The sequence below is a fragment of the Schistocerca cancellata genome, chromosome 6 (genome assembly GCF_023864275.1).
Source record: "Schistocerca cancellata isolate TAMUIC-IGC-003103 chromosome 6, iqSchCanc2.1, whole genome shotgun sequence".
Taxonomy (NCBI): Eukaryota; Metazoa; Arthropoda; class Insecta; order Orthoptera; family Acrididae; genus Schistocerca; species Schistocerca cancellata.
In genome coordinates, this window is record NC_064631.1 from 684,628,743 (window position 1) to 684,656,377 (window position 27,635).

The 27,635-nt window shown below is 41.0% G+C and overlaps 1 protein-coding gene across 4 annotated transcripts in view; it reads right to left on the reverse strand.

The window, feature by feature from the left end:
• Positions 1–253: 253 nt before the first annotated feature.
• LOC126190869 (homer protein homolog 2) overlaps positions 254–27,635 on the reverse strand; it is an 864,566-nt gene continuing 837,184 nt past the window's right edge. For all 4 annotated transcript variants that reach the window (XM_049931466.1, XM_049931464.1, XM_049931465.1 and 1 more), the window contains one exon: positions 254–712. In XM_049931466.1, the coding sequence (XP_049787423.1) occupies positions 527–712 (186 nt within the window). In that variant the 3' untranslated portion in view covers positions 254–526. The remainder of the gene's footprint in view (positions 713–27,635) is intronic.

The following is a 27,635-nucleotide window of genomic DNA, read 5'->3' on the forward strand; positions in this document are numbered from 1 at the left end:
CGAAGGTACACACACAGATTTCGATGCATTTAAAACTCTGTCACCTCTTAACAAATTTTGATACATTTTCCCCACTTTTTCCCTTTATGTATATATATATAGGACAACACTTTTGGTTAATGACTGCATATAGTTCAAGAGTCTATATTTTCACAGATCATACCACAAAATTTCACACGAGAAGTATCAATTAAATAATTGAAACAAAGAAAGAAACTGAACATAACATGCAACCTCATTTGGATGCCATTTGGATGCCATTTGGATTTGTAAAAACAAAAAATTATTTTATCACTAAACAATGTAGTAGGTTATCTGTGTTTTTAATCTTCCAGTGCTCAATAACACTTTTCCCTCAAAAATAAACTGTAACACGGAAATGTCGTTATTGCCGGCGTCCGTCTTCCACACCCAGTCCCAGTTCCAGCTCCAGAGCCAGATGCCGGTCGCCTCCCCCAGGAGCCCGGCGTCAGACGGAGGACCAGTGGGGGTGCCTCGGGGGGGCGGGGGCCGCGGGGGGCTGCCCTCAGGTCTGCAGGGCGGTGGCAATCTCACGGTGGATGCCAGCCAGCTCAGCCAGCTGTGCCGCCAGCTGCGCATTCAGTGTGTCCAGTACACGGCGCTGTGACTCCTGGGCTGCGAGCGCCGTCTCCAGCTGCGCCTGTGCCAGCGACACAGCCGCCTGCAGCTCAGCGTTTTCCTGCTGTAGGTTCTGTGGGCAGTTGCAAGTGTATGGCTTTACAATGAGGATGGAAAACATTTCATTAGATAGATCTATAGCTGTGCATAATGCAAGGAAACAGAACACTTGTTTCCAAACTTTGTTGTTATGGGATAATCGTAGTTGCTGAAGTAAAACAATTATGTAGTACTCCCCACCAACTGCAGGTCTTATTTCACCATAATTAGCTTCAGACATAGAAGTCAATTTCCAAGTGGCACAGAATTTCCAATAATGAAAACCAATCAGCTGAAGGACATACATCATAAGGAGCTGACAAAAAAAAAATAATTGCTAACAGTCCACACACACACACACACACACACACACACACACACACACACACACAGAGAGAGAGAGAGAGAGAGAGAGAGAGAGAGAGAGAGAGAGCACACAGTATTTTAGCTTACTCTATGTTTTGCACGATTTTTTTTTTTTTTACAGGTAGAGAAGTCTTTTGCTTTAGCAAATCTAGTTCCAGACAACTGCAACATTACGTAAGAAAGAAATTTAATTATTTTAATAATCTGTGATTTACGTAAGAAACTATTACGGCACATGATAGGATGTAACAAAATACGTCTTGCATGCCAGTGCTATGACATCACGGTTATGAATAATGAAGAGAGGTTTGCCATGATCTACAGAACAAACAGGGATGTTTTATTTATAAGGAAGTATTGATTAATGAGTATGTAGTTAATTTGGGCAGAGAATTAGTACATGTGGTTTGTATAACAGGGTTTCAAAGGTTCATCTTCTTCTCAATCTTTTCCTGCAATACAAAGCATTGACATTTCTGGTAACTTTCTTCCACTTTTCCTAGTCCTGTGTGTCATCCTTGTCAGCTTTTGTCCCCTCTGATCCCCTCAAACACAGCCCACTCACCTATTTTTAGGCCCTCCTCTTTCCCTGGAGCCTGATACTGACATCTGCATCACTCTCCTTGCAACATGAGTATGGTCTCTTCTCGTGATATGCCCATACCACTTGAGTCCTGTATTCTCTTGGACAGACAACAAATTTTACAGCCCCTCTGATTATCTCATTTGGAGTCCAGTCTGTTATGATGAATCCACACATCTACATCAACATCTTCATTTCAGCTACATCTAGTCTATTGACTGGTTCTTAGTTGTTGCCCATGACTCTCCTTCATACAATAACAATGGTTTACAAGTGTCTTATACGCCTTCCCCTTGACTTTGACATTTATATACCGAGAGGAAAAAGAAACTGCAACACCAAGGAGGAATTGTGCAACATAGATGACAGTTGGCAGGTGTGTTTTCTACGTGTTAAAGATGATGTCTACTCATATTTCATGTGCATATGGTGCTAGTAGTGCCACTATGAGAATGCAAATCAAGTTAGCTTTAAATACACGTGAGCTGACGTTAGTCACAAATGCCTTTAAGGCAATAAAGATGCCATTATCAACAGCTCATCGAGTTTGAATGAAGTCGTGTAATAGGGCTATGAGAAGCTCAATATTCCTTCTGAGAAACTGCAGAAAGACTTGGCAGCAATGTAGCCACAGCACATGATTGCTGGCAGCGGCAGTCACAAGAATGTAGGTTCACAAGAAGACTGGGCTCTGGATGACCACATAACACTACTGAGAGGGAAGACCAACATGTTCAGAATATAGCTCCTGTGCATTGTACAGCATCTGCAGCAGCAATTTGAGCAACAGTCACACAATGAACTGTTACAAATCGTTTACCTCAAGGACACCTCTGCGCCAGACCCAAACTACCACCATTTGCTCACTGGAGAGCAGGATGGAGGTCTGATATGTTTCCTCTTGAAAACTGGTTCTGTGTCGGTGCCATTCACCACCGTGTGTTCATTAGGAGGAGGCCAGTCGAGGACCTGCAACCAACCTGTCTGCATGCTAGACACACGGGACCTACAACTGGAATTATGGTCTGCAGTGTTTTTTTATATGACAGCAGGAGCAATCTAGTGCTGCCATTCATGAACAGCCTTCCAGAGGGTATTTGCCAATGGAATAACGCTTACCCACATACCGCTGTTGTAATCCAACATGCTGTACAGAATGTAGACATGTTGGCTCGGCCTGTTCGATCGCCAGATCCATCTGCGATCGTGCTCGTACGCGACATCGTAGGGTGACAAATCCGGCATCATTCACAATCGACACTAACTGTCCGTGTATTAAACAACCAAGTGCAACAGGCATACACCATCCCACAAACTGACATCAGGCATCTGTACGATGTGATCCAAGTTTTTATTCAACATTCTGGCAGTTACACCAGTTATTAATGTACCATCATTTCACATTTGCATTGGTTTACCTTGCATTTACATTAACCTATGATCTTGCTATGTTAATCACTTAAATTGTTACCTAGACAACTGTATTCCTGAAGTTTCATTATTATACATTAATTATTTTTTGGTGTTGCAATTTTTCCCCATCAGTGTGTATTTGTCACAGAAGATTCAATACATCCTTTTCAAGTTCCCCTATCCAGCTTTTATTCTGTGAACACACTCAGAATCCATGTTTCCATTACTTACCATAGTTGATCTGAGGTCTGAAGTGATCACCCATCTTTAGGCTCTCTTCATTCACTATGACTGTGTCATCTTCCTCACTTCCCAGACATAAATATTCAGTTTTCCTTCAGCTGATTTTAAGTCCAATGTCCTCCAGTGCTGACATCTGGTCTTGCAGTCTGCACTTCATACCATCTTTGATGGTGTTGCACGAAACAATACTTCTTATCCTTGTTCTTTCATTTTTGTACATATCTTGTACAAGGCATACTTCTCTGGTATTTGCTTCTTTCTCATGTGTCTCCATATGTCTTGCTGTGGCAATCTGTCATATGCTCTCTATATCTATAAAGATCTCATACAATTTCTGATTCTTCTCTCGATGCTTTGCCACAAGCTGGCAGAGGGCACTGATTGCATTTGTTGTTTCTTTCCCTGGCATAAATCCCAACTGTTGCTCTCTTATTGATGTTTCATTTCTGAACTATTTTTCTATGATCTTCTCCTGGACTTTCATGGTATGTGTGACATCAGTGAAATGCCTCCATAATTAGCCCAGTACTGCATATCACCTTTTCTCTTGTATATGGGCACCTGTACTGTCTCTCCATTCATTTGTAATCCTCTCTTCTTCATACACTTGTCTCATGAAGTCTTATAGTAAGTCTACTCCTACACCATCCACACACTTCCCAGATTCTATAGGAATTTCACCTGACCCTATCATCTTCCCAGTCTTGCTTTACCATAGTGTCGACAACTTCTTCCCATGATATATCCCATGTCATGTTTCTGTTGGGGTCACTCTCTTCTGAGATGCTTCTTGGATTTTCTTCACTCTACTCAAAGTAGTTTTTCCACTCTTCCTTAATCTTATCATCTTGGAGTAAAGATTTCACTTCATTCTTTACTTGAGTAATGCTCCAGGACAGATGCAGTATTCTTAATTTACTCAGAGCAGACCATGAGAGAAAAATCTCCTTCAAAATCCTACATAAACTTAACCATGATGACCTACAAAAGGGCTGTTCAGGTATTCCATGGCTGGATATAAGCAATGAGCCAACATTAAAGCTGCGACTTAATTGCTAGCCTTTACTGTCTAGTCACTGTATGACAAAATTTTGTTCAAAGCAAAGAGAGTTCCTGCTCTATGGCTGACTACAAAACTACATCAGATAATGAATAAACATCATTCTGAACATACAAGTTCATGAAAAATCCAACTCCTGAACTATAAGAAGCAGGCAGTAAGACGCAAAAAAAGGCAAAGTAAAATGTGTGCAACTCCAAAATCAGGTATACCTGCTCTGTTGTAAGTAGCATGTCAAATCCTGCAGCACTGTGGAAAAACTGTGCAGCTTCGACACAGAAAAGGAAAAATCTGATACTGTTTTTTAAGGCTCTCCAGATGAATTATATGATTATTGTTCCTCTTAACAGCAGTCAATTCTCAAGTTGTGACAAATTATCTTCGCCAAGAAACCACCTTCTCAACAGACATGTTTTTCTTCAAACAGGTTTCTGCATACACAGTATAGTATGCAATCAAGAGTTTAGTGGCAAGTGGGTAATGATGGTGTGAACTTAAGCATGATTAAAAATGTTGTTGATACCATTACTCCCTCTCTTGTTGGTGGTAAATATCCTACTTAGTGGCAGCAAAGCCTTAATTAAACCACTAAACAATAATAATAATAATAATAATATACCGTACAGTTAAAAGGAAGTCACGCTTGACCAAGGTCCGCGTCACTGTCCATTTTTGACCAGACATAACGTCTGAGAATAGAAAGAAATAATAATAATAATAATAATAATAATAATAATAATAATAATAATAACAATCCAAAAATCACCAGATGTCTATAGGCCACTCCGCACATTACTCACAGTATCTAAAACCTCTGAATACACTTTTCATGAACAGCCGATGGATCAGTTCGAAACTTATCACATCCACATTAAATATCAATCATGCTGCCAAAAACATTTTAGCACAGTAAACTGCATTAATCAGAGTGACTGATGACATCAAACATGCTGTAGTGACTACTATACAATGACACCGCAGTCTGTGCATGCAATAGTCACTCGCGTCGAAGTTTGCACACGACTGCGAAATGAAGACAGTAGAATGTCGTCCTTATGCCGAGAGTTTTCGACACTAGGGGCACAGTGGCTTGCCTGCAGCGACGCACCGCTTCTGTAGATATTCTGTGACTCTTGTTGTTATAGTAACACTGCTTACAACTGTGAATGTGGAAAGTTAATAAAACTGTTTGAAGTTGCATCTTGTCTTTGATTGTACAGAAGTCAAAGTGCAGGATTTTCTCCATAGTTACACCTCCCAGTCAGTGGTGACCCCATCGTGATTTTTCAGTACAGAATTAGCAAACATCGATGGAACCATCTACGGTATCACGCCTGGCAGTGCACCTCCCATCCTTTTGGCCCCACAATCCCATATTGTGGTTTGCTCAGGTGGAGGCAAGCTTTTCCTACACCAGAATTTTCTTTGGTCGTAAGCCAGCTTGACCAGCGAAATGCTACGGAGGTCCAAGACATAACAACAGCTCCTCTGATGGAAAACGCCTAAGACAGTTTAAAAGCAGAGCTCATGTGTCATATAACGGCTTCACAGGAGGGTCTCATTTGCCAGGTATTGACTTGAGAAGAAATGAGCAACAGGAAACCCTCACAATACCTTCGCCATCTTCGCAACAAAGTGGACATCAGCTCCATTCCTCACAACCTCCTGCACACAATTTGGAACAACTGTCTGCCATCCCAGGTAAAAGCCGTCACTGCTATGCAGTCAGACATGTCACTGGACGCGGTCGCAGAACTTTCTGACCGCATTCAAGATGCCATCACGCCATGCTCACAGATCAGCACAGTAACAGTGTTCTGTCCAGAGCCCCTATCGTGTCGCATGCCGATTACAATGCCCTGACCGCCGAGGTGGACCTCTTAAGTGCACAGATGGCAGCTTTGCTTTCATCTGGTAATATGAGCCGCCATAGCAGGCATAGCTGAAGACATTCAAGGAGTCACTCCACTTCGCATATTGTGTCAGAGCCTGGCCCTACAGTTTACTGGTAGCACTGCAGATACAGCAAGCAGGCGGAAAAGTGCACAAGTCCATGCACATTCCCAAATGGGAATGGCGGTCATCAGTAGGCACCACCAATTGCCACAACACCTCTCAGCACCTATTTGTATCGTATTGGACCTCAGGAAGGAAATATCTAATAGATACTAGATCTGATCTGAGTATTTTACTGAGGAAGTCACTCCGCTGCTGCAGGCCACACACAGCAGTCAATTTAGCAGCTGCTAACAATACAGAGATCCCAACTTACAGTATATGGTGTGAGGATGTGAATCTAGGCCTGCATAGACAATTTACATGGAATTTCACAGTAATGGATGTGGTTGAGGTGATAATAGGCACCGACTTCTTAACATATTTCAAACTTTTGCCTGATGTATCTAATGCCTGCCTTGTGGACAGCCTTACTGGTCTGACAACTCCCGAATATCACTGCGATACTAAAAACAGTAGCATCAAGCATGTGGAAGTAACAGATTAAGAGTACCATGCAATTCTGCAAGATTTTCTAGCCTTAACTAGACCACCAGGAGTGCCATTACAACACTGTCCATCACATCAAAACTACTGATGGATCACACGTGACATGTCACTCATGCAGATTAGCACCTGGATGCAAGCGCCGACTGTAGTGTCAGTGTGTAGTAGTCACTACAATGCCCTAAACAGAAGTGAAGTGATCATTTTAACACTGTTTGATTTTAATATATTACTTATTAAGATGATCAGGTGAATTTCTCAAATAGTGCAATACTACGCCTTGACAACAAAGTCCAAATTGGATGTCAATGATGTGTCTATGGGTCATAAAATTAAGATGAAAAAAATGTGCTCTGTGGAGCACCTCATGGCCCTTTTGTTTTCTTGTTCCTTACAATGGAATTTCATTTGTACTTCACTCTTGTAACTACCATTTACATGCTGACAACATCCAACTGCACATAACTGCTTGCCCTAAGAACGCTGCTGCTGCCCTATCCAGTATGAGTCGCAGACTTTGTTCATATAATGTAATTGTATAGATAAAAAAAATCTACTCACCATGTGGCACCAGGAGAACACAGAGGGCAGACTGACTGGATGGGATGAGAAGGAAATGCTAATTGTTAGGGACTGCACCAGATGAGATTTGACAACCTGAGAGCTTAAAGGTGGAAGATAGTATAAATGCAAAAGAGAGATTACTGCAAAAACATCATGCACGAGTTAATAAGAGTGAAAATATAAGTGCATTGTACATAACAGAGGTGGAAGGGGGATGGCAAAAAATTGACAGGTCAGAAAATGAAATGTGTAAAAAACTAATACAGAGTGAAGAAAGGGTTAGTTACTGTGAAGAAATGTTGAGGAGGAAGAAATTAACGTAATTAAGGCCAGGTGGATGGCAAGAATGACAGACATTTTGTAGTGCTAGTTCCCACCTGCAGAGTTGTGAGAATCTGGTGTCTGGGGGAAGAATGCAGATGATGTGTGTGGTGAAACAGCCACCAAGGTCACGACTGTCATGTTGTAGAGCATCATCTGCAAGAACATATTGTGTGTTGCCAGTATTCACACTCTGCCTATGCCCATTTATTCTGTGTGATAACTTGGTGGTAGTCATTCCGATGTAAAAGGCTGAAAAGTGTTCACGTAACAGCTGATATGTAATGTGTTGTTTTGCAGGTGGCTCTCCCTATATGTTTAGCCTGTTACAGGGCTGGTATATGTGGTGGTAGGAGGGTGTATAGGGCAAGTCTTGCGAAGGGTACAGTCACAGGGGGTAGGAGCTATCGGGTAGGGAGACAGGAGCAGAAGGTGCATAGTACCTGACAAGAATATTGCATAGATTGGGAGGGCGATGAAAAGCTATTCTAGGTGTAGTTGGCAAAATCTCAGACAGAATGGATCTCATTTCAGGGCATGATTTTGGGAAGTCAGGCCTTGTCAAAGTAGCCGATTAATACATTCAAGACCAGGACAATACTGTGTGACAACTGGTGTGCTCCAAAGTTGTTTTCTGGAGAGAACAGCAGTGAATGTGACGGCCTGTGAAATCTGCTTTTTAACTAGGCTGGTGGGGTAATTACATCCAGTGAATGCTGAGGTGAGAATGGTGGTGTATTGTTGTAAAGAGTCTACATCCGAACAAATGTGTTTGCCTCAAATGCCAAAGCTGTATGAGAGGGAATGCTTAACATGGAAAGAATGGCATCTGTCCAAATGTAAGTACTGTTGTTCGTTAGTAGTTTTAATGTGAACAGAAATGTGCACCTGGCCTTCAGTGAGGATAAGCTCAACATCAAGTAAAGTGGCATGGGATTCGTAATAGAACCATGTGGAATTTAATTGGGAGAATGTATTTAAAGATTACTGGAATTTTAATAGGTCAGTCCCACTATAAGTCCATATGGAAAAGATGTCATCAATGTATCAAAACCAAACCAGGGCTGAAGGCTTCAAGTGACCCATGAAAAGGTTAGCATAGGAAGAAGCCATCCTGGTTCCCATGGCTGTATCCCTGATCTTTTTGTATGTCTTCTCCTCAAACGTGAAGTTAAGTATAAAGTTGATTAAGGTGAGCAGGAAGGATGTCATAGGTTTGGAATTAGGTGGGCACAGACTGAGGAAATGTTCAGCAGAAGACAAACTGCTTTTGTGTGTGTGTGTGTGTGTGTGTGTGTGTGTGTGTGTGTGTGTGTGTGTGTGTGTGCGCGGGGGGGGGGGGGGGGGGGGGAGGAGGGGTGATGATGGATGGTATAGAGGGAGGTGGCATTAGTGGTGACAAACAAGATAGGTGGTGGGAGTGGGAGGGTCATGAATTTCTGATGATCTAGGAAATGGTTGGTCTCTTAAATATAGGAGGAAAGATCTAATTGACTCAGTACAAGAAAATTACCACAAAACCAATTCCAGAGACTCTTACAAAATGTTTGGAAGACAATTACAAAAATTTGCCCCTCCCACGTTAATGCTGAAAAGGGAAGATGGAAAAAAAGGCACATAATGACAAGGAAAATGCTGAAATCATGGCAAAAGCATTTAGTAAAATTTTGAATTGTGAAGAATCCCAGGAACTTTTAGCAATTAATACAGACACACCCATCAAGACTCCACCTGATCTCATAACGCCTCCAACAATCCAAGAGATGGAAATGGCACTCAGAGAGATGAAAAATTATAAGGCATGTGGAGAAGACCAAGTTTTTGCAGAAATGTGGAAATATGCCAGTGATACAGTTCGAACATCCTTACACGTAGCCCTAACAAAAACCTGGATAACAGAAAAGTTTCCCGAGCATTGGACCACAGCCATAATCCACCCACTCCACAAAAAAGGAGATAAAAGCAATCCAGATAATTACAGAGATATCTCTCTCATATACTGCACATACAAGATTTTCTCCAGAATCCTATACAAGAGGATCAAAGAGCAACTAGAGGAACAATTAGGTAAATACCAAGGGGGCTTCAGACCTTGGAGAAGCTGTGCAGAACAGATCATCACTTTAAAATTAGCCATCGCATATTACAAGAAACGAAATAAACCTCTTGTAATAGCCTTCATGGACTTTAAAAAAGCACATGACTGTATCCATAGAACTTCAATGTTAAAATCTTAAGAAATTTTGGGCTACATACAAAATTAATCAAATTGATATAACTCACCTTAACCAACACTGTATCAAAAGTCAAGTTCAGGGGGGAACTCTCCGAGCCATTCATCCTAAAAACAGGTTTAAGATAAGGAGATTGCTTGGCACCCATGCTGTTCAACTGTGCTCTAGAATACATAATGAGAGAATATTACAAGACTAACCCAAAGACAACATAAGTTTAAACTGTCTAGGATTTGCTGATGACCTTGCTCTCTTGTCCAACCATATTCAGGAAACTAAACAACAAGTTATCTCACTGCAGGAAATAGCACAGAAAATTGGTCTTGGAATATCCTTTGAAAAAACCGTCATCATGTGAACTGACCCACCACTCATAAACAAAATTGCCATAGGAAACCAAGAAATCAAAATTGTAGATAAATTTAAATATCTGGGAGAAATCATGACATATAACCTCAATGAAAAGCCAACATGGCATAACAGAATAAACAAACTGACTAGAGCACAACATATCACCAAGAACACCTAAAACACGAAGAGCCTGTCAATAGCAACAAAATTAAAACACTATAAAACAGCCCCCCCCCCCCCCCCAACCAGAAATAACACACACAGGTGAAACCATCTTCAAAACAACTAATACTGCACAAATAGATAAAACACTCAAAATGGAGAGAAGAATCATCAGAATGTACATCAACAAATTGTACCAGAAAGAGGGACACTGGAGAGTAGTTACAAATGAAACAGCCTACAAGGAAATAGAACCAGTAATGAGTACAATCAGGAAGAAACGCATTTCATTTTTCGACCATCTAATCAGAACACAAGGGAACAGGATCATCAGGAGAATAATAGAAAAATTGTGGAATAGTAAGTGCAACATTAAGTGGATTACAGAAATCAAGGAAGATATGGACGAGCTACAGATTACACTGGAAGACCTGAGACACAAAACTGACAAAATCAGGAAACTCACAGACAAACAAACCAGACTGCAAACGAGAATCAACAGACAGACAATAGGAAGGGTGATTTCCGATGAAGAAAGAAGCACGAGATCTGAGAGAATGAAAAAGTACTGGGCTGACAGGAAACCGAAAAATTCTTTGTATAAAGTTGGCTAGAGTGGTCCAATGAAGGACATAAAATGTAAATAATAATAGGAGGAAAGTCTTTGTACTATGGGTTGCAGGTGTTGATCACCTACTGCAGATATACAGTTTGATAGCAGATGTTTTACATAGAGGTGTCAGACAGCTGGTGTAGACCTGCAATGACATACTCCTTTTCATCAAGTACCACAGTGATAGATCCTTTGTCTGCTGGAAGGACAGAAATAGAGTCATCAGCTTTTAGGGAATGCAGAGAACAGGTTAGGGTCATGTTGTAGGGACCTGAGGAAGGGTTGTGAAGCAATGCTGAATGTGAGTAATTCTTGGAAGGCTTGATTTTGAGGTAGTGGTAATGGATCAAATTGGGATCAACATCAGTATGTTTCAAGCAAGGTTCAATGTCAGGTTTGCTGTTGGGAAGATTTTGAGATTTGGTTGCAAAGTGATATTTCCAGTTGACATTATGTGTGAAGGAAAGCAGGTCCTTCACCAAAGCAACACGATTAAATGCAAGTTTAGGGCTGAAAGTGAGACCTTTGGATAATACAGATAATTCAGGAGAGATGAGTGCTTTAGAAAAGAGTTAAGAACACTGTTCTGTTATGACTGGTTCTTGTTATTACAAGTTGTTATTGGTCTGTGAGGCAGCGGTGAAGGCTGCAAGATGTTAAGGAAGTTGGCCAAGCTCAGTTTGTAGGAGAGGAGTGGTGATTGATGGTGTGGCTGTTTGGGGAGCTGCACAGGGACAGGAAGGGAACACTGCTGTTGAGGTAGGTTAAGAGAATCTGGATAGCTTTTTGAGGTGAAGTCTGGCATGTTGTTGCAGTTTGAAGTTGGCTTGGCAGGTGATACCATCCAAGGAAACATAAGGGGTAGATAACTGCAGGACTTTGTAGAGGAGAGAAGAGAGAAGTCTGGTCGAACAGAAATTGCCAGATGAGGCATACAGGCCACAGATTAGCCAGGTAACTGCACGATACTGCTCTATTTGAAACTGTAAAAAGAGCCTGGTGTAGAGAACAGTTACATCCAGAAACAGGAACTTGGGGTTAATTCCAAGGGACAAGCAGATTTCCAGAAACAGATTGTGGGACCTTAGTTTTGATAGTGCAAAAGCATATTTTCGAAAAGAAAGGATGTAATGTGTGATGGGATTCATCATGGTACGAGAGGACAGTTCGGAGTGTTAAAAATGGTGGGAACAGCAAAATATACAAATATAGGGCAGAAAAAGAAAGAAATGGAAGAAAAGGAAGGAAAAAATTCAGAAAAAATCAGAAAAGTTCATATGAAAATCGTGAGAACAGACAACGGTTAACAAGAGGTGATGAGTGGGCGAGAATTTCTCACTAGAAAAGTAGTCTATATAATACAAAAAAATGACTGGCAAAAAATTGATAGGGAAAGTCATGGAAAGAGATAAAATTTTAAAAACTGGGTAAACAGAAAGACAAAGTCACAGGAGAAAAAGTTAACTATTTTGCTTGGCAAGTAATGAAATGTAGGAGATGGCAGTAAAAGTCTATCAGAGCAGTTTAGTGAAAAACAAATGCACAAAAACATGAAAGAACTACATATAAACAAGGTAAGTGGAGGGTGGGAAAGAAAATGGCTGTCAAATTTGCGGATAAATCAGTTAAAGACGATCGGGAGGAGGCCCTGCAGTATAGTGAACCATAAACAAATTGCTATAGGCAACAATCTTTATTCAGTATCACAATGGGCAGAAAACCTAGGACTTAAACTAAAACCAAAACCAGAACCAGAAAAGTCACATGTCATCCTCATGTCTCACCAGAAGTTGATCAGTGGACATTTTCATGAAGTTGCCCTTCAATACTTCTCAATGGTATACACTTACCACTTCAAAAAACAGTCAAACACCTTAGCACAACTTTGGATGAGCATTTTGGATAAGAAAAAACCATTGTGGCTTGCAGGAAATCTCTCTACTGCCTACACACAATCCTAAAATTTAGACAAATATTTCCAGATCGTACTAAAAAAAAATGTTCATCCTTCAGTCATGCCAAATCTTTACTACTGTGGCATAGTTCAACACAGGACAAACTGTGAAAACTCCATGAACTTTTGCACAAGATATATGTGTAACAATCACTTGTTTCAGCAAATCGGTCTTCCTACACTCAATTAGGTCAGATGTTACCAAATAGGCAACTAGATTTTCACATTCTCTGCTTACTTCACCGATTCCTTAGTCATTGGTGCTCTCAGTACTTCCCCTCACATGCCAAATACCTGTCATCACTCCACAGTTGCAGTACCAGATCATATGTGTCCTGCATTTTTGCTGTATCTTTGCACAACACCATTTCAGCCATGCAACTATAGAACAAATTACCCTGTAACTAATCCAAACCACTATGCATTCAAAAGGAGATTAACGCTTTGCCCCCCCCCCCCCCCCCCCCACTCTCTCTCTCTCTCTCTCTCTCTCTCTCTCTCTCTCTCTCACACACACACACACACACAAGTCAACTACTTCTCTACATGAATTCCATTTACACTGTCATTGTACAACTGTTAGATGTGACCACACACATTCAACAAAAACACAATGAGGGAACTGCTCATTGTTAATACGAGTGACATTTCTTATATTGCACATATTCATCACCATCATTATACATTGCACCTGTACTATACAAACTGTAACGTTCATTCACTGAGGATGTCAAGTTAGATGTAAGAGAGGGCCTGATGGCCCTAATCTTTCCAGGTGAAATAAATGCATAAATAAATAGTATGGGTGAAATCCTTGGTTGCCTTGTCTCTGGTCTCAGCTACCCTTAAAAGGTTTGTTGCTTTCACTCCGGACTTAAGTTTCTCAAAGACTTCTTTTCATGCAGCCATCAGACTTCTCTAATTGCTCTTTCTGCCTCCTGGTTTGCCACCTTGTATAGTTGTTTGTCCTCCTCGGCAGCTCTGGTTTCATCCTACATCATCCTGGAATTTCATTTCATTTTTACAACCTTTAACAGTACACTGTTCACCAACAAATTTATTTTTCAAAGATGCCACCCAACCCCCAGGTTCTCTCCAACAATTATTCACACACTCTTTTAATTACACATCCATTTATATTCTGCAACTCCTCTACCCCCTTTACTGGTTGTAATTCTTCTAATACTTTTTTTTTTTTAATGCTTGCCATTATCTGGGATGGTCAGTCTCCACTGTTTGATTCTTGGAGTTGTTTTGTTTAATCTCACAGTCAATCACTATCCAGTTTGAACAGGGTCGATATATGTTTTCCCACTATAACCTTATAGTTCTTAAGGGGGGATGTAATGGATTTTGATCAAAAAAATCGATTTTACAAAAATATTATTTTCTTGATCTACACAGTTTAATCCATGCTGTGTGTGAATTGTATCATGATAGCAGCTTTAGAAATACCTTTTAATTGTTGAACTGATTAACTCTGCACTGGCAGCCACTCCCACCTTTTCCAACATTTGGAAAACTGCTTGCTTAAGTAGAGTTTTTGCCAGTGTGAAGGCTATTTTCTTTTGAAATTGTTGGCTGACATCTATATCTTTGCCTGTAAACTTTCTTGCATGTGGTTTATTTACATTTTGACAATACTAACACATATTAGTAGGGGGAAGGTTAAATTTGCAAATCTTTACATGGAAGTCAAGATTTATGCATCATGGGTGGTGGAAAAACTGTGTTTAGGAAACGGAGGTTTCATGGAAATGGGTTTACCAACAAAAAAGAGGAAGCAGCTCAGGTAGGGGCACGGAGGCTGCTGCAGTTGTGAGGATGTTCTCCAGATCTCAGGACCAATATGGTGTTAGATATACTAAATACTTTGGTGATGGGGACTCCTCTTCATTCAAAGCTGTAACAGATGAAAATATATACAACACAACAATACAAAAGTTGGAATGTGTTGGCCACATCCAAAAGAGGCCTGGTGGTAAGCTTTGTCACTTGCTGAAAGAGATGAAAGAAGAAGTACTTAAGGCTGGAAAACCACTAGGGGGAAAAGGCAGGCTTACTCTGAACGAAATTGATTCTCTTCAGTTATTTTCTGGGAGAGGTATCAGTAAAAACACACATAATTTAGAGGCAATGAGGCATGCTGTGTGGGCAATTTTTTCCCACAAACTATCCACTGACCAAACACTGATGCACAATCAGTATCCAAAAGATGATTGATGTAAATTCAACAACAGAAATGTGACGTATTCACATAAACACTCACTACCAGAACGTGTTATGAATGCAATTAAGCACACATTCAGGTTTCTTGCAAACCCTGGTTTATTGAGGAAGTGTCTTCATGGAAAAAGGCAATATGCAAATGAAAGCTGCAATAATTTAATTTGTATTAGATGTTCAAAAAGGACATTCTGTGGACTTTAAGTACTCAAAATCGGTGTCTATGATGCAGTTTTATGTTACAATATTGGAAATAATGGCAGAACTGAAATGCTGAAGGAAGTTGGTATAGATCCTGGTGTGTTTACAACAAAAGCATTTACACAATCGACAAGGGCAGGGTCAAGAAAGCTAACAGATCAGTTTCTTACCAGCAAATACAGGACAGGCAGATCTGAAGAGGAGAGAAGGGAAACCTGGAGGATTTTAAAACTGGGGTAAGCTTATTGCATGTAGAAGTATGAGAAGAAAATCTTTGAACCTCATTTTCTCTGTTTTACATTTTCAACATTATAAAAAGCCTTCTCTCAAAAAGTATATGCACCAATTCTATGAAATTTTCTGGAACTGTTTGCAATGTGTTGCTGTCTCCCTGGAACTAAGAAACACGAGATTCTGCAATTACATTCCGATTTCTAGATGTTTGTATGTATAAAAAAGTTAATTTTGGATGTGCAAAATTAAAAACTCTGTTAATGATACAATTTGCACCATCAATTAATAACTGTAGTTTAGTGGTCTTACAACCTTCTCAGGACACTACAATAAAATTTTCAGATTAATTGCATGATTTGAATTTAAATTATGGCTTTTTATAAAAAAAAAAAAGACAATAAAAATTAAAAATTCAAATTCCTGGCGAAATATTAATCCTCCATATTTTATTATATTTTTCCGTTATAACATAGCTCTTTTGCTTTGCACATGCAAAATTTCAGATTTGTACATTGATAAATATGGCTGTAATGATTTTTTAAAATAAATGTTTACATTTTCTGTTACATTCCCCTCTAACCTCCTTCAAGTACAGTCTTCGGCACATGGTGAAATGTAGCTGGCTCTCTCTTCTTCCACATTTTTACTTATATTCTGTCTTGCTGACTTCTGAAAAATGATTGCTTGACAAGGCAAAATCTACCACCCTCCTCCCTTCTTCATTTCTCTTCTACAGTCCCCATCCCCTAGTACTCGTCTTCCTACTTTACCTCCTTTACTGGCTTCTAGGTGACCATGAAAGACCTCTGCTTCACATAATTCTTTCTCCAACTGCAAGAGTCTCAAATTTCTTAAGTCAAATTATTCTAGAAGGAATCTTTTTCCTCCTCATCACAACCAATTTGCATATGCAATGATAATGTTCGAGGTATCTCTGAAGCACAGCCTGTGACTCATTATTAGATCACTATTTCTGCTAACATCTATTAAGGCTGGGCTAATCATCCCGAAAAGAATAATCACCACCACACTGTTTCTTTCTTGGCTATTTCTCCACTGCAGATTGTCCAGCAGCCTCCTCCTTGTTCTTTTGCCTTATTCCCTTCCATTCTATCTCCTGTATGCAGAGTATGTCAATCTTCCTATTCTCCACTACATCAGCCACCTGTCTTCATCTTCATGCCATCGAGCTTATGTTCAGTGTCCCTAGCCTGATCTGAGTTAGCTTCCTTAGCCAGGCCAACTCTCAACTCTGTAGCCTTTGCCCATTTCTTATAGGAAACAGATAAATGTATTGCAGACTGCCTCCAGGGAGTGACCTAGAAGTTTCCAAGGCACATCTTTAAAAACTTACTATTTTTGTTCTGGGTTTTCTTATCTTTTTAATGTAATAATATGCCCTTCCTGATCCCAAAATGCCTCCTTTATGTGGGCTAGTGATTGGCACCAATACCGCTGACCTACTCGATCAACCCTACAATACTCAGCTGTAGTGAGGTTGCACTATGGTTTCAGTTGCTGTGGATCCACACCCCGAAAGCCATTAATTGGGGGGGGGGGGGGGGGGGGGGGGGAGAGAAACATTATTCCTAGATAATTCTTGTAACTAAACATTAAAAATACTATGTTGTAGGTATGTCAAGTTGTCAAAATACATCAAAAAGACTGAGAACTCTGATTTCCAGTACACATTCTGGTCTCAGCTTCAATTAGGCTACTGTGACACATCCATCTCCACCCACACCATAGGACCGTAACTTCACTTATTCTATACCCACACCTCCTTCCTCACAGTTTCCTCTCCTCCCATCTGTCTCCCTCTCTCAATCCACTCCCCCACATCACTGTGCACTAATTCACCCTGTGCTGTGCGCGTATGGCATTTCTATTGTGTGCACGCACAGCTTCTCGCTCCCAGTCATCAACCAGCCTTCCACAATCCTCCATCCTGCTCCCTGCCTTCTCTCTTAAATCCACTGCACACACACACACACACACACACACACACACACACACACACACACACGTTATTAGGCACATTAATAATGTTTCACATTATAATCGTAACCTTCATCATCATTGTAACTATAATCTCCTCCTCCTCCTCCTTCTTCTTATATTTATGGCACGATCATTACTTTTAGCATGTTGCCAGAACTTTCCATATACACAGCAAGCAAAGAGCTGTTAAATGCAATGCTCACTGAGGTCTATGGCCGTGGACTTATATAGCCTCTTTTCCTTACCCATTATTACACCTAGAGTGATGTTATACTAACTTGTTTCTTCTGGGTGCAGCTGTTCAGTTTCTGTGATGGCCTAATCACACTTTTTTATCCACAGCATGAGTGTACGATACCAGCATCAGGACACTTTATTAGTGCGGGTGCCTACATTCGGAGGCAACTATGCAGTCAGGCACAACTACGCACTCAGGGGCAAACTTATTGTTCTCTTTTGATTGACAGCTTTCCAACCTATTGTGTCCCCACCTTAGCTTGAAGCTTAGATTTTGCTTTCTTAATTCTTTCCTCATGTGTTTAATTAAAAGTGTACAGCACTTATGTCTCCCACTCATGAGATTAATCCTTTTGCAAATGGTAGAATCATTGTGTTGAATTGTATTTTAAACATACTGATTTAGAACCAGCAAAAAGGCTCCTTTGATGTTTTTTGCCAGCAGGTCCTCATCAACGCTCAAGTGTGTATTTGACTGGTGGGGTTTGTATCAGACAACCAAGAAATGAAAACCATAATCAAGACTGACATGAGTCTTGTTTAAAAGGGAATGATGTGTTGTAACCATATGTATGTACAAATATATTCTGTCCAACGAAGCTGAAGGGGGCACACCTTGAGAAAATTGCATATCACAGTTTTTGATGCATTCCATTTCCCAAATAAACAATGATTATCAGCAGATAACAAGAAGGTAATCTGAGAAAATTAAACCAACCAATTTAATAGTAAAAAAAGAAATCATTTAAATATCATTGGTGTGTGACACACATGTAACAGCTTATATGCAGTACTAGTTCTGAATTACTGATCTTTTTCTATATTAAATACAGATTCCCATACACACAGACAGACATCAAAATGCACTCTTCTGTGGTCAAGGCAACATTTAGTATTTGCTGGTGATTGCTTGGAATGAATGTGCATGCACAGTTGTGTGTGCTAGTGTGCATAACGAAACTAGGAAATGAGTGCTGGATAGAAAGCCAGCGGTGTTTCCAAGCTGTAATGTATGCACAGAAGCATCCAGTGTAACAAGAGCTCTGACTGTCCAATCCCTGTCATTTCCATTATTTCCGCTGGGTCCTTTTTTTTAGGGTAAATGTTTCCAAATATAGTGCTGTCAACTAAATACAGACACAGTTGTAATACCAGTGAAGGGGGGGGGGGTGATTGTTAGGGTAAGTATGACATGAAGTATTGACCTCAGGTGTCAGGCTGCCACATTTACAGACTTACATAATTTTTGTGACATCATTATTTCATTTACCTAATCATCTTGAAGCTCAATTTATTACACTGTCTAATTTCATTATACCTCTGCTCTAGTTTCATTGTGATTAATCGATACTTGAATGTAAACAATTCTCATTTTGTAATTCCAGACTACCTTCCACAAGAAGTGAAACCAGCTTTCTGTTAGTATTTATGTAATGAACACATGTACATGTTAGGAACATTTTCCAATTAATAATCTTCATGATATAAGCAACTTTACATTAAAAAAAATTGTCAACCACAATATATTTTGATTTTTCTATCAAAACATAAAAAGCTTATTAAACAAGAAAAGTAAGGTTCTCATATCACTGGAGGAAACTGAAAAATCTACAGATATTTTGCACATACATGCTCTGCGTGAAAGTGTATGATCAGGACATCACAGAAATTAAACAGCTGCATCCAGAAGAAACAGTTAGTTTCACATTACTATAGGTGTAATATGAGGTAAGGAAAAGGGGGCTATATACAGAAAAAGTGGAATAAAGTCTCAGGCCATAGACCTCAATGAGTATTGTATTCAACAGTTATTTGATTGCTGTAGTTCAGTAATAGACTTGGAAAGACATAAGACAACACTTTTAACAGTCTACAAGCCCTCATTAAATGTCATTAAGCACTTAGCAAAAATACTAATTAGACTTCATAAACTTAACCGGGAAGTGATTGTATGTGGAGATTTCACTCCATCTCTGATAGTTCTACAGTTCTGAATGACACCTGAAATTAATGATGTACAGCTTCAGTTTGACCCCCACATTAACATTCCCAACAGTAGAAGAAGAGCACAGTGCAACATCAACCGATGATTTATTTCTATATCAGTATGTCCGTAATGAGAGAGAGAGAGAGAGAGATGAGCTCCGTTTTATACCTGATTTACCCGGCCACAATGGTCAGATGGTAGCAATAAAGTACCCCCAATCAATCAGATTTAAAAGAGACAGGGAAAGTAAAATCTCATAGAAATGTAAATGCTGACTCAGTTATGCTGTTATCGGAGAATTTACAGGATGAAAATGGATAGAAGTTTACCAAGTGCACATATTAATGAGAAATTATTTCTTTATTGCACAATTCCTCAATGGGTTATTAACTAGGCCAAAATCATGGACTTTTTATTCATTATTATTATTATTATTATTATTATTATTATTATTATTATTATTATTTTGAGCTTTTCCTCATTACAGAGGCTTATCTCCAACATAATAATTTACTTGGAAATTACAATACAAACAATAAACGTTCTTAAACTATACTCTCAAAATATTTCTCCAGGTGCTTCGATCTTGCGTGTCCTCTTCCTCTGCGCCCATTCTCCTCATTGTGCGCTGTACATTTTGGAGCCAGTGGTCACAGGTCGTCGTCTTCTTCTTCTCCCCTCTGGTTCCCACTCCAGTATCAATTTTGGTATTCTGGCTTCCTCCATTCCTCGTACATGCCTGTACCACTGTAATTTCTTCCTATCCATTACGTCATATATTCTTTCTTTTATTTCCATTCTCCTTATTACTTCGGTGTTCCTTATCTTTTCTTTCCTGGAGATTCTTGCCGGTCTTCTCCAAAAGTCCATCTCTAGAGCTTGTAATTTTTTTATGTGCTTCATGTTAGTTATCCAGGTCTACGTTTCATACAGAACCACACACTCTAATATGGATTTGTATGTTAATTTTTTAGTTCTGCTCATTACATTCCTGCTCCATAAGACTGAGTTAAGCATCCTAATGACCCTCCGTCCGCTACTAATTCTTTTATTGATTTCTGACTGATTTTCTCTCGATTTCTAAAATGGATCCCAAATAACAGAAAGAGTTTATCTTTTTGATTTTCTTTCCTTCAATGTATTGCTCATCTGAATCATTAGTCAAGTATTCTGTTTTTTGGTAATTAATCTTCAAACCCCAAGTTTTGTATGCTACTGCTAGTTGATTGCACATATAGTTAGCATCCTCCCCATCTTGTGCTACGACTACTTGATCATCAGCAAATAATAAATGATGTAGGTAAACTCCATCTCTTATTTCTAATCCCATACTATTACATTTACGAGACCATGTTCTAAGGCTAATATCTATATAGATTTTAAATAATGATGGTGACATGGGTCAGCCCTGTAAAAGGCCTTTGCTTGTTCTAAATTTCTGTGAAAGTTTATTACCAACTTTCACTTGGCAAATGTTATCTTTATACATCTGTTGTATTATTTTAATCAAGGAAGGGTTTATGTTTGCCATATGTAGTGCTCTCCAAAGTAATTTTCTTGGAACAGTATCATATGCTTTTTCTAGATCTATGAAAATTAATCCTATACTTTTTGATTTTTCCCTATGTTTCTCCAAAATCTGTCGTAATGTGAAAATATGGTCTACACATGATCTCCCAGCCGTGAATCCACATTGTTCTTCTTGGGTTCTAAAATTTTTTTCCAGTTTGTTTTTAATTACTTTCGCAAAAATTCTCATTAATGTGTTTGTAACACAAATTCCTCGATAGTTTGAACAAATTTTGTGATCCCCTTTCTTAAATATTGTATTAATGTAACCTAGCTTCATCTCGTTGGGTATTGAATCTCTATGTATCATTTTGTTGAAGAGCTGTGTTATCAGTTTCACAATTTTGTCACCACCATATTTCAGACACTCCAGATTGATATTGCCTGGTCCTGGTGATTTACCATTCTTTCCTGTTCTCAATGCCTGAAGTACTTCACTTTCTAAAATATGGATCTCATCATCTTCATGTCCTTTATCTTCCCCTGTTCCTTCTTCTAGATATTCTTCTCTGTCCTCATTTAATAATTTTTGGAAATACTCTTCCCATTCCTTTTGTGTTATCAGTTGGAGATTAGTTTTGCTTTTTGTATCCTGTTGAAGCCCTTTCAATACTGACCATGCTTCTTTTGCTCTCCCAAATCCTAATTTGCTACTCACCTTGGCACATGTTCTTTCCCATGCTTCATTTTTTGCCATCCTTATTTTTTTCATCACTTTATTCTTCTTTTCCTTGTATATTGACCTTGTTTCTTCTGATTTATCATTCAACCGCTGAAGGAACGCATTTAGTTTTTCTCTAACGAGGACCTCTAGTTCCTTGACCACCACTCTGCTGCACGGTTGTGGTTGCTATCGTTTTTACCCAACACCTCTGTTGCTATGATTTTCATATTAGCTTTTACAGGGTGTTTCAAAAATGACCGGTATATTTGAAACGGCAATAAAAACTAAACGAGCAGCGATAGAAATACACCGTTTGTTGCAATATGCTTGGGACAACAGTACATTTTCAGGCGGACAAACTTTCGAAATTACAGTAGTTACAATTTTCAACAACAGATGGCGCTGCAAGTGATGTGAAAGATATAAAAGACAACGCAGTCTGTGGGTGCGCCATTCTGTATGTCGTCTTTCTGCTGTAAGCGTGTGCTGTTCACAACGTGTAAGTGTGCTGTAGACAACATGGTTTATTCCTTAGAACAGAGGATTTTTCTGGTGTTGAAATTCCACCACCTAGAACACAGTGTTGTTGCAACAAAACGAAGTTTTCAACAGAGGTTTAGTGTAACCAAAGGACCGAAAAGCGATATAATAAAGGATCTGTTTGAAAAATTTCAACGGACTGGGAACGTGACGGATGAACGTGCTGGAAAGGTAGGGCGACCACGTACGGCAATCACAGAGGGCAACGCGCAGCTAGTGCAGCAGGTGATCCAACAGCGGCCTCGGGTTTCTGTTCGCCGTGTTGCAGCTGCGGTCCAAATGACGCCAACGTCCACGTATTGTCTCAAGCGGCAGAGTTTACACCTCTATCCATACAAAATTCAAACGCGGCAACCCCTCAGCGCCGCTACCATTGCTGCACGAGAGACATTCGCTAACGATATAGTGCACAGGATTGATGACGGCGATATGCATGTGGGCAGCATTTGGTTTACTGACGAAGCTTATTTTTACCTGGACGGCTTCGTCAATAAACAGAACTGGCGCATATGGGGAACCAAAAAGCTCCATGTTGCAGTCCCATCGTCCCTGCATCCTCAAAAAGTACTGGTCTGGGCCGCCATTTCTTCCAAAGGAATCACTGGCCCATTTTTCAGATCCGAAACGATTACTGCATCACGCTATCTGGACATTCTTCGTGAATTTGTGGCGGTACAAACTGCCTTAGACGACACTGCAAACACCTCGTGGTTTATGCAAGATGGTGCCCGGCCACATCGCACGGCCGACGTCTTTAATTTCCTGAATGAATATTTCGATGATCGTGTGATTGCTTTGGGCTATCCGAAACATACAGGAGGCGGTGTGGATTGGCCTCCCTATTCGCCAGACATGAACCCCTGTGACTTCTTTCTGTGGGGACACTTGAAAGACCAGGTGTACCGCCAGAATCCAGAAACAATTGAACAGCTGAAGCAGTACATCTCATCTGCATGTGAAGCCATTCTGCCAGACACGTTGTCAAAGGTTTCGGGTAATTTCATTCAGAGACTACGCCATATTATTGCTACGCACAGTGGATATGTGGAAAATATAGTACTATAGAGTTTCCCAGACCGCAGCGCCATCTGTTGTTGAAAATTGTAACTACTGTAATTTCGAAAGTTTGTCTGCCTGAAAATGTACTGTTGTCCCAAGCATATTACAACAAACGGTGTATTTCTATCGCTGCTCGTTTAGTTTTTATTGCCGTTTCAAATATACCGGTCATTTTTGAAACACCCTGTATATAGTAATATATTTCCTCTGTACTTCCTTCAAATGATTCAACCAGTTTCCTTTCCATCCTGGCCGCAAAGAGTGTTCTGATACTTTCGTCTTGTAGGCTGTCAATATTAAAAGGTAAATTTTCATCTTTCTCAGTCTGGTTCGTTTTATTTATGTTACTTGTAACGCTCCTTGCATTCTTCCATGGCCAGAAAGACTTCATTTTAACTAGATAGTGGTCTGATCCACACTGGGCTCCTCTATAAGATCTGATGTCTACTGCCTTGAAACTACTTGTTTGCCTAATGATAATATAATCTATTATAGAACGAAGTTCTTTGGTTTTCTGTTGCCAAGTATATTTATGAATGTCCTTATGTTTGAAAAATGTGTTGGTAATTTTTAGATCAAATTGTTCACAAATTGCAATCAATCATTCCCCATTGTCATTATATTCGTCCTCTCCATGTTTTCCTACTATTCTACAAGATTTTCTAATTCCTACCCTTCCATTCAGATCTCCCATGATAATCAGTTCCTTTCTTCTTGGGATTTTTTCAATTGTCTGCCTGAGTGTGTCCCAAAACGTATCTTTCTCCTTATCTTTTGTGTCGTTCGTGGGTTCATATACGCCAATAATCACAACTTCCCTAGCAAATAATGTCATTTCAACAGTTATAATACGTTGATTGATGAATGTCCAATTTGTGATTCTTTCTTTCCATGATTTCTTTATCATAATGGAGATTTCTGCTTTGGCTCTTACTGCTTTTTTTTTTTTTTTTTTTTTTTTTTTTTTTGTGGTTTTAGGGCGCACAACTTCAATGGTCATTAGCGCCCTGACTACTCTAAAAATGCACCGCGAGGCACAAGTTGACAACAACTAAAAGGGAAAACACGCTAAAAGAGACTGACAGGCATAGGATTAAAAAACAACATCAAATGTCCTTAGCGAGGTTCGTCAAATTGATAAAACAAAGAACACGAGCAGCTGCTCGTGGGTCATCCGCTAAAACGGCATCGAAAGTATTAGGCAGGTTAAGACCGAGGTGCAGTTGGTTAAGATCGGGACAGGACATTAAAATGTGTCTAACCGTCAGCAAGTGCCCACATGGGCAGAACGGCGCCGGCGCAGCCGTCAGCAGATGGCGATGGCTGAACCGGCAGTGTCCAATCCTTAACCTTGCTAAAACGACCTCCTCCCGCCGAGAAGGGCGTGAGGAGGACGTCCAAGCCACGGGAAGAGGTTTTAAGGCCCGAAGCTTGTTGTCGGTAAGTGCAGCCCAATCGGCATGCCACAGCGACACAACGCGCCGACAAATGACCCTGCTAAAATCGGACGAAGGGACAGAACAAGAAGCTGTCCGAGGCTGGAGGACCGCAGCCTTGGCCGCGGCATCTGCAGCTTCGTTCCCAGGGATACCGACATGGCCAGGAACCCACATAAAGCTAACTGGCGGACTGACGTCCACCAGCCGCTGAAGAGAGCGTTGGATCCGGTGTACGAAAGGGTGAACCGGGTACGGATCACTGAGGCTCTGGATGGCGCTCAGGGAATCTGAGCAGATGACATAAGCAGAATGTCGGTGGCGGCAGATGTAAAGAACAGCCTGGTAGAGGGCAAAGAGCTCAGTTGTGAAGACCGAACAATGATCATGGAGCCGGTATTGGAAACTTTGTGCCCCGACTATAAAGGAACACCCGACCCCGTCATTGGTCTTAGAGCCATCTGTATAAATGAAAGTCATGTTGATGAACTTCGAACGAAGTTCCAAAAAACGGGAGTGGTAGACCGAACTGGCGGTGACCTCTTTTGGGAGCGAGCTGAGGTCAAGGTGAACGCGGACCTGAGCCTGGAGCCAAGGTGGCGTGTGGCTCTCGCCCACTCGAAAGGTTGCAGGGAGTGAAAAATTAAGGTGTTGAAGGAGGCGACGAAAGCGAACTCCAGGGGGTAGCAGGGCAGAGACATACAACCCGTATTGACGGTCGAGAGAGTCGTCAAAAAAGGAACGATAAGACGGATGGTCGGGCATTGACAGTAGCCGACAGGCATACCGACAAAGCAGTATATCGCGCCGATAAGTGAGCGGCAATTCGCCAGCGTCAGCATGAAGACTCTCTACGGGACTGGTATAAAATGCTCCGATCGCAAGTCGTAAACCCCGATGTTGTATGGAGTTGAGGTGGCGTAAGATGGATGGCCGTGCAGAGGAGTATACGAAGCTCCCATAATCCAGCTTAGAGCGGACGATCGACCGATATAGACGAAGTAGGACGGTTCGATCCGCTCCCCACGACATACCACTGAGAACACGGAGGACATTTAAAGAACGGGTACAACGGGCGGCCAAATATGACACATGTGGAGACCAGCTAAGTTTCCTGTCAAAGGTAAGGCCTAAAAATTTGGTTGTCTCCACGATTGGGAGAGCAACGGGACCGAGTCGTAAGGACGGTGGGAGAAACTCTTTGTAGCGCCAGAAGTTAATACAGACCGTCTTCTCGGCAGAAAAACGGAAGCCATTGGCGACACTCCAGGAGTAAAGACGGTCAAGAGAACGCTGAAGACAGCGCTCCAGGACACGTGTACGCTGCGCGCTGCAATAGATGGTAAAATCGTCCACAAAAAGGGAGCCTGATACATCAGCTGGGAGGCAATCCATTATTGGATTGATCGCGATGGCGAACAGAGCGACGCTCAAAACTGAGCCCTGTGGCACCCCATTCTCCTGGCGAAAGGTGTCGGACAGGACAGAACCCACACGTACCCTGAACTGTCGATCCATTAAAAAGGAACGAATAAAAAGAGGGAGGCGACCGCGAAGGCCCCATGTATGCATGGTGCGGAGAATGCCCGCCCTCCAACAGGTGTCGTAAGCCTTCTCCAAATCAAAGAACACAGCCGCGGTCGGGCGCTTCCGCAAGAAGTTATTCATAATGAAGGTCGACAAGGTAACCAGATGGTCAACAGCAGAGCGGCGCCTACGAAATCCACATTGTACATTGGTAAGTAGGCGTCGAGACTCAAGCAGCCAAACCAATCGAGAGTTAACCATTCGCTCCATCACTTTACAGACACAGCTGGTAAGTGAGATAGGTCGATAACTGGAAGGCAAGTGCTTGTCCTTCCCCGGCTTAGGAATCGGGACAACAATAGACTCGCGCCAGCATGCGGGAACATGTCCCTCAATCCAGATGCGATTGTATGTACGAAGAAGAAAACCTTTACCCACAGGAGAAAGGTTCTTCAGCATCTGAATATGAATAGAATCAGGCCCTGGAGCGGAGGACCGTGATCGGCCAAGTGCGGTTTCGAGTTCCCGCATGGTGAATGGGGCATTATAACTTTCACAATTCGAGGAGCAAAAGTCAGGTGGCCTAGCCTCCTCTGCCTGTTTGCGGGGGAGGAAGGCAGGGTGGTAATGAGCGGAGCTCGAAACCTCGGCGAAAAAGCGGCCGAAGGCATTGGAGACAGCCTCAGGGGCCACAAGGACTTCATTCGCGACCTTCAAGCCAGAAACTGGGGAGTGGACCTTAGTGCCAGATAGCCGGCGCAGGCTACCCCAGACAACAGAAGAAGGAGTAAAACTGTTGAAGGTGCTTGTGAAAGCAGCCCAGCTGGCTTTCTTGCTTTCGTTAATAATACGACGACACTGAGCACGTAATCGTTTATAATTAATACAATTCGCCACTGTAGGGTGGCGT